The sequence below is a fragment of the Lipophrys pholis genome, assembly GCF_963383615.2.
Source record: "Lipophrys pholis genome assembly, chromosome: 7".
NCBI lineage: Eukaryota > Metazoa > Chordata > Actinopteri > Blenniiformes > Blenniidae > Lipophrys > Lipophrys pholis.
This window is the reverse complement of record NC_137638.1, coordinates 4,341,980-4,354,799: the sequence shown is the minus strand read 5'-3', so window position 1 is coordinate 4,354,799 and position 12,820 is coordinate 4,341,980. Positions and strand designations below refer to the sequence as shown.

Genomic DNA, 12,820 nt, shown 5'->3' with positions numbered 1-12,820 from the left:
ATCTAACGCTTCAGTATTTCACGAGGCTTGTAAACTGAGGCTATCGTTCCACTTGACTGAAAGCGTTTGACATTTCTTCCATTATCAACCCGCAAGTGAGTCAACAAAGTAACGAGCAACGCTCCCATTGGCTCAAAATGGATTGTAACGGCGCCACCTGGAGCTCAAACATTTAGCAAACATTCTGAATTCTGTTTTTTTTTTTTAAATCTGATGCATTTTTAACATATATTTAAGAAGCAGGGGATAATCTAGCATAATAAGGCCAAGCGATATGTCTGGAATCAGGAAAAAACAGGTACAAGGTGACTTCCTGAAAGGCGCGGTTTGTAAAATTCCAAATGAAACAGTAATGCCCCTACTATGCAGTAGGCGGCGGTAGTGAGTCACTGTCGTACCCAGTTTATTTTTTATTTTCTTTTGTGTCTGCGGGTCAGTCTAGACTGACCGCTGCATTAACACGAATTGCACGGGCTGCAAATGGTGAATTGCAAAATCTGTGTTTGAAGCGCGACACGTCTGCGAAATTACATAACGGCTGTTGAATTTCTTTTATCGGCAAATTTCAATAAACATTTAAAAAAATGACCTGTTGTATTTTTAAAAGAGCAATGTTTGAAAAATTTGAAAAATTATATATTTCTAATTGTTCTATCCAATTTTCTGTTTTGTTTTTAATGATTAAGGTTGTAGAAGAATCAAACTGCACAATCAAATGAATGCTAAAGTGACCGTGATGCATAATTATCTTATGGAATTAACATAATTTAAATTCATGTTTCTGAGGGATTCAATGGTTGGTTAAACTGAATAATGCTGGACCACGATGAGTAACTACACTTAAGTTTTCCCAGAGGGACGACCGTATTTTTCATCACCACAAATGAGTACGAAGGAGTGGAGTGACACTTCCCCCGAGAACGTACGGACACATTCTGTGCGCAAAACTGAATATGATGAGCCTCGTTTATGGTACGGGAAGCCGCGATCGCTGCAGATTAGAGACAGCGTCGCGGCTGATTGGTTATTTCACGAAGATAATGCTCTACATACGCCTTGGAATGCTTCTGTTAGTTCAAATGCTGTCTGAGGGTCTCCTTCAAGCCGCTGGGAAACAACAGCTCGTCTACCAAACGCGAGTATTCACGCTATGCTCACTCCTCCAGTCACTTTGGTAGGTAATCACCTTTTGGTTGAGTAGAAACTTAGTTTGTTTCATAAAGTCGTAACGATGGCTGAGGAGGTTTTTTTTGAGAACCAGCAGCCACGGCGCCGGCGGCCCAAAGGGTCGTGCTCCGGTCTTGCATATTGCCGCCAACAATTCCTACCGCAACCAAAAGAACCAGACAGACCCCGGGGAGAGATGCCAGTTACTGGTGATACAAAAGCCTGTCGATTCCAACAGGTTAGTAGCAACAAAAGGCAGGCGTGGGTTTATGCCCTCGGCGTTCCGTCTAGAGCCCCGTGAGGTCTACGATGGCCTTGATGAAGATGGTGTCGTCGCGGATGTAGGAGTTCTTAGAGTCCAGCTTGGAGAGCGGACAGAAGAGCGGGCAGCCGCTGGCGATGTTCATGTCGCTGACGGGCCGCTGGAAGGACGAGGACGAGATGTCGGGCCGGAAGGCGTCGATGATGTGCTCCCTGTTGTTCTGGTCGAGCAGCATGAGGGTGACCTGCGCACAGACGTGGCCTTACATCAGGTCTGATCCGAAAACTGGATAGAATGTCTCAGGGGTCGAACATTCAGGGCAGCCCTCGCTTTCGAAAATTGCCCAAGAAACTCTTTACCCTTCACATTTAGTTTCCTGACGGCCCAACCAGGCCTGATCATCACTGCAACCCTAATCAACAGGACCTACTTCTATTTCTAAACACTAACTTAAAGGAGTCATATTATACAGCTTTTCAACACTTTCAAAGAGAGAGAGAGAGAGAGAGAGAGAGAGAGAGAGAGACAGAGAGAGAGAGAGAGAGAGAGAGAGTCTGTTTTACATCTTCAAGGGGTCATATTATCCAGACCTTGACATGGTCTCATTGGTCGAAAAATATAATATTTAAAGTTTATTTCCCCAAATCTAGCTTTTCCTTGATTTTCCTCCATTTGAATATTGGATCATAGGAGCTGCATTCAGAATCTGCTGTGTCTGTGTGAGCTGGACTGGCTCCGCCCACATATGTCCATAATGGGAAGAGGAAGATGTACTTCCTCTCATGGTGCCATGTGCCAGAGCAGAGCTGCCTAATTGTGGGAGGAGTCAAAGGGAGGGCCTACCTTGATTGTGATTGGCTAAACCCCTGATGACACTATATAGGGTTTGATTTCTGATTGGCTCGTTGAAGAAATACACTTTTTAGAAACTGAAACAAGCCAGGGAGATAGGCGACAGACTTTATTCACTTGTGGGGCGTCATTCCAGGTATGGGGACGATTAGTACTGTTGGAAAACCTTCATAAAGTGAATTTACCATAATATGACCCCCTTAAAGTTTATGTCACTCTTGGTTCCTAAAACAAGGTCTTTACTCTCAGTCAAGCCTTAAAAACACTAAACTGCTACTTAGAAAATAAAAATATAGAAACCAGTCAGGGCCCATGGGAAGCGGTGGGATTTGAACCTTTTACCTTCTGGTTGAAAGGCCACTTCAGGAGTGCGTCGCTGTGTCCTCTCATCACCACGAAGAACAGCGACAGGTGGGTGCCTCGGCCCGTCCCGTCACCGTTCAGGTAGATCCGCAAGCACATCTTGTAGCCGTATTTACTGGTATAAAAGGCTGGAAAACATAGTCCCAAACACAAGTGTCCCACCAAGAGTAACACGTTATAAAGTAGTGTAAAGTAATGAAATAAATAAGTAACGTGCAAAGTAACTCCTAAGTTTCGGTATTTTGCAGAACATATTGGGGTTTGTTTTTTTTTTACCAGGGGAGAACATGGCGGGAGCGCGGCCGGCCACGGCGTCCTGCCTCTTCTTGGTGAAATCGGAGATCTTCCAGACGAAGATGCCGTCGTACGTGGCTGCAGACATCTCCCTCATTTTGCCCTCCATCTCCACGATGGACAGATCCCTCAGGCTGACCGTCCTCTCCAGCTGACGCACCTGCAGCACAGCAACTCATCACCAAGGCTGCTCCACCAGTGGCGCCACAACTGGCTCCACTTCCGAGTACCGAGGTACTCCGGAATAAAAACACAATTTAATGGACGGATGGACAGACTGGTGACTCAATGGCTGAATGTATGGATGGTTGATTATAAGGATGGATGATCAGACGGATTTATTTATAGATGAATGGTAGATGATGTTTGTTATTCTGGTGTAGAATTAAACAATATTAAAAAAAGATATAAATATATCTTTGTGATTAGCAACGATAAAGATGCAAAGGTGTAGGATTACAAAAGTTATACTTCTTCCTACCCCCTTTTCGAAGGCGTAACACACATATTTCTAATCACGACATGAATCCATTAATCATTGTTTTGGGAAGTGGAACTTACTGACATAGGCGTCACAAAAACAAAACCAAACTGCATCATGGCTGGGAATCAAACCCTGGCTTCCCACGCGATGGGCAAGAATTCCACCACCGGACTGCCAGGAACTTCATGTGTGAGATGGATTCTAAAAAGGCTTCTGTAATCAAACTGAGTAACGAGGAACCAAAAAATAACTGAGCACCTGCTGAGAAGCCGCTCTGCTCTCAGCAAACACGTCAGCGCTCACTCTGCAGACTGATTTGTACAGAGGTGAGTGAAAGCATGTCGTCTGCACCATGAATAAAGTCTGGAGGTGTTCCAAGGAGAGAGAGGGATTCATCAAGGTGAAGGCGGCTGAGGCATCCTAATGAGCTGCGCTGCGCAGGCTGGCCGTAGCCGCGGTGTTGAGAGAACGTTTGTGACGCGAGCGAGGAGGAGGGTCACCTTGTTGTTGAGGATCTCGATCTTGTCCTGGTCCAGTCGGTGCTGGCGGTTGTACGCCTCCATGGTGGTGCAGGAGCGCTCCATCTCTCGGTTGAGGACGCACACGATGTTCTCGAACGTGCTCACTTTGAGCTCCAGCTCCTGGCAGCGCCGGCTCAGCTCCGCCACTTTGGCCTTCTCGCTCTGGAGCTGCAGCTCCAGGGCCGCCCTCACGGCGCTGGGCAGCGGGGTGAAGGAGGTGGCCAGGGTGGGGGCGCAGGCACCCTGCACGGGAGCCACGCCGCCCCCACCCAGCTGGCTCATCTTCAGCTCCAGGTCCCGGAGGGACTGGTGGAGCTCCTGCAGCTTCTGGCTGGCCACCTCCAGGCTCTGAGGCTGCAGGCTCTCCAGGCTCACCTTGATGCCCATGATGAAATGCAGGAGCAGGTTGAGGTGCTCGTAGGAACACTGCCGCTCGTGGTCGTGGATCTTCTCTTTCTCCACCTTTGGACCAGAGGGGGGGGGGGAAAGAAAAAAAAAAAATCACAGGGAAACTCAGGAGGCAATCGAACGCTCGTGCTGATCCTCCACGAAGCATGCAGGTGAGTGTGAAACAGCCACGGAGAAGGAAAATCAAACAAGCAAACAAAGCAAACAAATGAGATAATAATGGATCTTTACATTTTACAAAGTATTCCCACCTGGATTTTCTTTCATTAAGCTTAAGAACAGAATGAAATCTGATCAACTGAGGCCTGATCACGTGACAATGTTTTCAAATGAAAGCGGAAAACTTTGGTAGCAGTTTGGGGATCCGTTCACACCACAACAGTGATCAGAGTCTCTGAAAACACAACTTTTTGGAAACGGTCCAACTCAGTGTCCGTGGAAACTGGGAAAAAGCAACTTTTCTGAAACGCTACTGCACATGCGTATGACGGGAGAGTAAATAGCTGTTGTGCACACGCTCAGTAGATGGACAATAAGAAGAAGGTTTCCTCCAGTGTCATGACTCCCAGTCCATATTCTCCTGGGATTTGGTAGATTTATAGTCGACAGTCACCTTAACAACAGCCCAATTTGGTCGTCTGTCCATACTAATGTCCGTGTTAACCCTAACCCTCCCATTGTTAATGTTTATAGGCTATTGTTTCTGTGAAAATGGATGTTTTCAAAACATTGTCTTGTATGAACGCGAAACCTTTCGATGCGTTTTGGTGTAAATCCACTACAGGCTAGAACTGGACCTCATCATCCGGATTATCGGTCGGTGTGGTGGTAACCGGAAAATAATTTTGATTAATTCAGCCCCTTTAGGCTCACTCAGCTTAAAGGGGACATATTATGCAAAATTCATTTTCTAATGGTTTTTCCAAGAGTAATAATAGTCCCACCATACCTGGAATGACGCCCCAGAAGTGAAGACAGTCTGTCCTCTCTCTCCCTGGCTTGTTTCAGTTTTTAAAAAGTGTGTTGCTCCAACCAGCCAATCAGAAATCAAACCCTATATAGTGTCATTGGGGGTTTAGCCAATCACAATCAAGGTAGGCTCCTCCCTTTGACTCCTCCCACAATTAGGCAGCTCTGCTCTCGCACATGTCGCCACGAGAGGAAGTACTTCCTCCTCTTCCCAAGATGGGCATGTGTGGGTGGAGCCAGTCCAGCTCACACAGACACAGCAGATTATGAATGCAGCTCCTATAATCCAATATTCAAATGGGGGAAAATCAAGGAGGAGCTGAATTTGGGGCAATAAACTTTAAATATAATGTTTTTGGACCAACGAGACCATGTGAAAGTGTTGAAAAGCTGGATAATGTGACCCCTTTAAGTTTCACCTTCACCTTACTCTGAAATGGACCTGCCGCTAAACTAAAGTGACATTTGCAGCTTAATACTGCCTTTGCATTCGTCACTTGAACCAAGCGCCCTCCTTCCCAACAGCGCAGCACAATGCAAATATTCAGATATTCAGCATTAATTGGGCCCGATTATCCGGATCACAGAAATTGCTATTCAGACCAGCGCTGGTACAGGAAGAACCTATTCTCACTGGAGCCCGGACCAACAAGATCTACTGGGCCAAGATTGATTGAACTGTGAAATAAACTACGTCCATCTTTGACTCGTCTAAGCAGATTGGGTGTTTAACTCAAGCGAACAGCCGACATGTTTTTACATGTTTGTTGTCAGGATACATCCACAGCTGGTAAAGTTCAGTCTGTCCACTTCGTATCTAAAAATAAAAACCTTCAAGAGTCATTCAGAAGCACTGACCTGTTCTGAGAGGTTTTCATGCTTAAACGCTCCGGGCTACTTTAGCCACCAGTTTGAGCTGCACGATGACCAATAAAGGGAGTGTTTTTTTTTGGGTTTTTTTTAAACTATCCATGAATATGAAATATTGTAACCTTCCCTTAACAGTCATAAATGAAAGAAAAATCAGTTTGGCAAATACTTTGTATTAGCACGATGCAAATACATTCACATGGGCTCAACATTCAGATGATTCATCATACACAATCAAGTCTGGAACAACTGTTGAATCAGGTAATACCTTGGCAATGTTCTTTTAAAATGCTTAAAAAACTATTTTTTTTTAATAATTTAACAAGATTAGTCATAGAAAATCTCTACCAGGCACTCTCAGCTTCTGGTAACAGCCTTAAATAATGAATGACAATTAAAACTGTCAATTTTATGTACTCCACGTCTTTATAAAGAAATAACTAGAATGTGCAATCAAGTGCCATTTTCTACTAACTTGAAACATATCGTCTCATGCTGATCTGTATGGGTTTATTACTTTATACCAAATCACATTAGTTAAAAAAACAAAAGAGCCCCAAAAATTGTTTCCGACAAGTTTCTTTTGTTACGTAAACGCTATACTCTCCTGTGAATGATTTCTCTATTTTCTCTATTTTAGTGAAAACATGATCTCTCTTCTGTTTTTGAGAAGTTATTCATTAATCCAACAGTTATGACCGTTTTCAGTGACAAACACACACACCCACACACACACACACACACACACACACACACACACAGCAGATTTATGACAAAAATGTCTACTTACAGACGTATCGCAGCCAACAACATGAAATCTGCATGGTGCTTTAAATTTACTGCAGAACTTAATATGGTCCACATACTGGAAAACAAAACAAAAAAAATGAAAGAAGCTAATGATCTGTAGAGTAGGCAGTAAAACTCGGTCCCTGGCTAAATGGGGAATGAGATCAATCGAGAACAGAGGTTTTAATTTAAAACAAAAAATCTTAAATAAAAAAAAGGGACTACCTTCTCTCTGGGGATCTTCTTCTTTGCGCAGCCTTCACAAATCATCGGGTACTTTGGACAGATTTCATCATGAGCCTAAAAGAGACACAGAGTTAGCTCCTAGAAAAAGGGAAATACTCGTTTTATCCTCGTGGTTCAACCAGTTTGCCTCAAACAGACACAAAATGTCTTGTTGATCCACCTCCCTTGGTTGTGTTTTAAGAAAAACTTAAAGCGTTGTGTAAACAGAGCCCAAATCTGCATTACAGTCTCCTTTTTTCCATTTTCCACGTCCGCCTCGCTTTAGATCTTGTCGTTAACCATTAATCGTCCGTTCGTTTTTGGATCATTACATTATGCTTTGGATTCCCGGACTGATTATGTGTGTACCGAACCCTGCCTGGATTTTTGGTTTGTTCGTTTGTTTTTTTTAAGACAAAAAATAAAGTGCCAAAACGAATCTGCTTCTGAGTCCCTGATCCACGGCTCCCTGACAACCTTGTATGTATGGTGACGCTAATACTTGTATCGTATTTATTGAATGAGATTTATTGATGAAATCTTCCCCTTTTTCTTGAAAAAAACAGAATTTGAGCAACTTTATCCTTTTGAATTCAATATCATTAATTAGTGAAAGCACTTGTGCTACTAAAATGCACAAAGTGATGCATTTATAGATCTTTATAAGTCGCGTTTATTGTTATAATCACAGGTAGCTTTCATGTTGACCTCTCGAACGACCTCATCCAAAAACGCCTTGGACAAAGTGTTCTGTTTATTGACCTCAAACGCAATAACCTTTGATTTTCACATTTGGGATTAGTTTTTTGCCCGAGTCCTGACCTTGATGTTCTTCAACAGGAAGGGCTCTTTGCAGTATTTGCAGTTGAGCGTCCTCTCGGGACATTCCCTCTCATTGTGGCGCTCCTGCTCGTTGGCTCTCATCAGCTCTTTACAGGAGGGACACAGGATGATCATGAAGTCACAGTTTCCCTCGTGAGTGGCCTGCAGGGAACCAACGAGAAACTCTTTCTTACAGAAACACTGCGAGGGTGGATGGATGGATGGATGGATGGATGGATGGATGGATGGATGGATGGATGGATGGGCTCTGGTTGGTTGGTTGAATGGATGGATGGATGGATGGATGGATGGATGGATGGATGGATGGATGGATGGATGGATGGGCTCTGATTGGATGGATCAATGGGCTCTGGTTGGATAGATGGATGGATGGATGGATGGATGAATGGATGGATGGATGGATGGATGGATGGATGGATGGATGGGCTCTGGTTGGTTGGTTGGTTGGTGGGATGGATGGATGGATGGATGGATGGATGGATGGATGGATGGATGGATGGATGGATGGATGGATGGATGGATGGATGGATGGATGGATGGATGGATGGATGGATGGATGGATGGGCTCTGGTTGGTTGGTTGGTGGGATGGATGGATGGATGGATGGATGGATGGATGGATGGATGGATGGATGGATGGATGGATGGATGGATGGATGGATGGATGGATGGATGGATGGGCTCTGGTTGGTTGGTTGGTGGGATGGATAGATGCATGAATGGATGGATGGATGGATGGATATACAGATAAGCACAATATACATATCGATAATGATGAGTTGTGTTTCCATGCATCATGAATTAACTATATTTGGCCGATAAGGTGATCGTCGTCACGACGGGCGGAACAAAGGCAAGCAAAGTAAATCTGAGTAAAGAAGAACCTGCGGTGAGGATAAATCTTCTTTTATACTTGAGAAAAGTTCAATTAATTGTGAGACTGAATATTTTCTGGTCTTGCCCGGTGCTCGTCACATAGTGATCTTCCAGAAACTCCATCATCTCACCTCAAACTCCTTGATAGTGCCCGTCCACGTGCATCCTTCATTGGGACAAACTGCTGCCAAGGCCTCCACTTCTCTCCGAGCTGCATTGTCAGGAAAAGCCTACAAATTAGATAATAAAAAAAAAAAGAAAAAGGTTGTTGTGTCTTCGATCGACGGGGTAAAGTTACCGACGCTGTGCATCACTGTACAGGAGGGTCAGAGTGCTCACAGCTCACGTCGCTCTGCTGGCTCTAATTTCTCTCGCACATATGGTCACAGAGAAACTGGACTTTAGACGCTCCGTCTATCGTCTACGCTGCCAGCAATAACAGAACGGCCACAGAGTTTGTTTTTTTTTTGTCGTGTTGGATCTAAACTGGATCTGAGCACAAACATTCACTCCGGGAGGATTTTCAGGGTTTTTAAATCAGCGTCATCACTGGAAAGCCAAAAATACAAAAACATGGCTGAACTGCTCACAAACCGGAGAGAACAGACCTGAAACTTCAGCTTTATCAAGTGAAAACTAGGGATGCTAAACTAAAACGTCTTTACGCCACTGCTCTAGAGATAGTGTCTGGTTTAAATCTCATTTAACTCTGTTTAAAGAGCGAGAGAAGGCCTGGTTAAATGTACGAGGCCATTTTAAACACAGAGTCTGGTTTCAAGAGTCTGGATCTGCTTTGAAAAGTCTGGGTCAGTTGGTGAAGCTTTTAGATCTCGATAAAAAGCTTAGCGAGGGTGCAAAGGCCTGACGTATAAAGATCCCCTATGAAGTCGATTCATCGCACGCTCACGCAAATTAGATCAGGACTTATGTCTGTTTGAAAGAATTTTGTTTTAAAGGCGTCATATGATGCAAAATTCGCTTTCTAAAGGTTCTCCAGCAGTACTAATCGTCCCTCATACCTGGAATGACGCAAAGAAGTGAAGAAAGTCTGTCCTCTCTCTCCCTGGCTTGTTTCAGTTTTTAAAAAGTGTGTTGCTCCAACCAGCCAATCAGAAATCAAACCCTATTTAGTGTCATCGGGGGTTTAGCCAATCTCAATCTTCCCTTTGACTCCTCCCACAATCAGGCAGCTCTGCTCTGGCACATGGCCCCACGAGAAGAAGTACTTCCTCCTCTTCTCAATATGGGCATGTGTGGGCGGAGCCAGTCCAGCTCGCACAGACACAGCAGATTCTGAATGCAGCTCCTATGAGCCAATATCCAAGTTTTGAAAATTGTAATTGAAAGATTCCAGGTCTGTTTTGAAAAGTCTGGATCTTTTTTTTTTAAAGAGTTTGGACTTTTTCCTCGGAGCCCAGGTTGGGTTTACAGCCCTACAAACTGGAACATGTCAAACTGGAAACGCCTAAATTTCCCCAAACTGGTCAAACTGGTCACAATGAGTTCAAAGCAGAAAACTTCAGCCGAGGGTAAAGCTTCACTTTGTGTAACTGAGGAATGACGAATATGTACTTACACCACCTTGATTGAGAATGGACGTAGGCTCCTCAAACAAGTCTTCTTTGATACATGCACTGCATTTCTGTGGTCCGGAGCTTGAAAGGGACAGAATCAAGATAGATACAGATACTTAAAACAAACATTTATCACAATATCACCACTTGGTGTCACTATCTCCGGGATCCAAATGCTGATAAAAGTTAACTCTTGCCTGTGGTTTCAGTGAGTACATCAGCAGAATATTTATGAAATGTTTCGTCTGAGACCAAATGTGAAGGAATTCTTAAATTTCCATCAACGATATGGTTTAGATCTTAAGCTGAGCGAAAAAAACAAACAAACTGGTGCGAGTCTACGGACTCAGTGTGTTAGGCCCCGCTGGAGCTCACAGTCAGGTTTTTTATACTTTTACATTTAAACACATAACTGTCGACTTTGAAATAAAGAAAAGAAAGTCTGTTCACTCATTCATCTACTAAAAATTATTTCAATTAAAAAATAAATGTCGCTTCTTGTATCAAATACAAAGACATTATTGAAATTGGAATATTTGCTGCAGTCCTTTAATAATTTGATCAATATTTAAAATCAAGTCCAACTACTGTAACACATCCAAGCAAATAAAAAGTGTGTAAAATCTGCATTAATTGGCAAAAAATATTGATAAATATACACATTTGACACTAATAAAATGTTTACTGAAGCCGTAAACTTAAATAAATGTGTGATTTTTATTTTGCATGTTGCAATATTTATGTTAAAATGTGATCCAAGTGAGAGTAAAATAATAAATCAGAGGCTTCGGCTCAAACGATTAGTAAGACATTTATAACTGAATTCTTATCATTAAAATACATAATAACTCAGCTTTAACCACCGCCCCCCAAAAAAAGCAGTTTTAATGCTGAATCCATCTTACTTTCATTGATTTGTTCTTTTTGTGGTCCCAAGCTTCACTTTCTATTTCCCACAAAGTACCACACCTTTCTAAACAAAGCAGTCACACATTTTAGTGCGGCAACCTCCTTTCTGTGTTGTTGTTTTTTTTAATTGAAGAATCAGACATTTACAACATATGAGTTCCTGCTGTGACAGAGCAAAAACACTGTAATTGCATTGTGACTAAAGTAGAAATGAGCATAAACTGGAGAAATAATGAAATAAAGCTGGTTAAATCACACACATGCGCACTGAGAGAGGAAGAATAGAGGTGATCTCACTCCCAGGCTTCCTTTACAATGTGCATCCAAACTATACAGTGGATGTTATTACTAAAAATGACATGCTTTCGGGCCAGACTCAATAAAAAAACAAAACACCGATGCATTTGTTGTTGGAATACAGAAGAGCAAGAAATTAAAAGTAAAGCATGGATTGTGCTGCCAGGTCATGTTATTAACCATATATAGAAAGGTCATCCGAAACCCCAATCCGAAAAAGGCCGATTTAACGTGGACGAACTTTAGTACAAAAGACTCATATCAAATGTTATGTCTTATACAGTATTTAGTAGCAGACGAGACTGTTTAAAAATTCGGCATACGTAATAACATGATTGTACCTTTATTTAACAAACAGTATGGTTTAATATCACCTACTTTACTTGCCTCGGTGTCCATCCAGCCTCGGCTCGGAGGACACCTGGGCATCACCCCCATCACACAGACAAGCTTATGCCCGTAAACATGTCCTCAATAAGTGACCCGATGGCTTAAAATTTGTCCGTTTACACTTTGAAAAGGGTGTATTTTCTTTTTCCCCACGCGTGGGCAGTGACAGTAAGTAGATCCGTGTTAAATCGTGAGTTTACTGAACGGGGTTTGGTGGCCGGCGCCGGACGCGCGTCCAGCTCGTGCAGGGCTAGCTGGTGGAGCTAACAACCATGACACACTTTGCTCACCTCACAATCTTGTTGAAGCAGAAGGAGCAGAAGCGGTGGCCGCACTGGGCTTGCAGGGGCCTCCTCAGCACTTTCTGACACGAGTTGCACAGATGCTTGTCCTCCAGGTGGTTGGCCAGGATTTTCTTTGGGAAGCCCGGTTTGTTGCCTTCCAGGGAAGATGGTGGAGACGGCTCCTGTGCAGCCATTATTCCCCTTGAACAATATCGGGGTGCTCAGCGGGGTGTGTTCAAGACAGCAAACACACACGGCCGGACGACGGGGTCGCTGGGAAGCGGCGACTCATCGCTCTGCGGACACTTTATTGTCAGGAAGCCTGCTTGTGCTACCAGCCCATCGCGATGGATGCCCCTACACAGGCACCGAGAAAACGATAAAAGTGACAGCTGAGGATGCTGCGCTTCCACCGCAGTTCACCACGTCTGCCGCTGGGGGGAG

General features: G+C 43.7%; 1 protein-coding gene across 1 annotated transcript; it reads right to left on the bottom strand.

The window, feature by feature from the left end:
* Positions 1–676: 676 nt before the first annotated feature.
* LOC308111980 (TNF receptor-associated factor 2-like) lies at positions 677–12,607 on the bottom strand. The gene is made up of 10 exons (XM_080467143.1): positions 12,383–12,607; positions 10,499–10,577; positions 9,054–9,152; positions 8,027–8,188; positions 7,205–7,279; positions 6,981–7,055; positions 3,923–4,405; positions 2,921–3,098; positions 2,624–2,772; positions 677–1,673 (listed from the first exon to the last, which is right to left on the bottom strand). Exons 1-10 carry the CDS (start codon positions 12,568–12,570, stop codon positions 1,455–1,457), a joined length of 1,707 nt encoding a protein of 568 aa, XP_080323269.1. The 5' UTR covers positions 12,571–12,607; the 3' UTR covers positions 677–1,454.
* Positions 12,608–12,820: the final 213 nt, after the last annotated feature.

What these genes read in the sequence shown, in the direction of transcription:
- LOC308111980 (XM_080467143.1), bottom strand. Translation starts at nt 12,570, where the DNA reads ATGGCTGCACAGGAGCCGTCTCCACCATCTTCCCTGGAAGGCAACAAA. An exon ending in CCATTCTCAATCAAGGTGGT is followed by an intron (nt 9,153 to 10,498) that starts GTAAGTACATAT and finishes TCTAATTTGTAG; the next exon opens with GCTTTTCCTGACAATGCAGC. An exon ending in TTGTTGGCTGCGATACGTCT is followed by an intron (nt 4,406 to 6,980) that starts GTAAGTAGACAT and finishes TCTGGTCCAAAG; the next exon opens with GTGGAGAAAGAGAAGATCCA.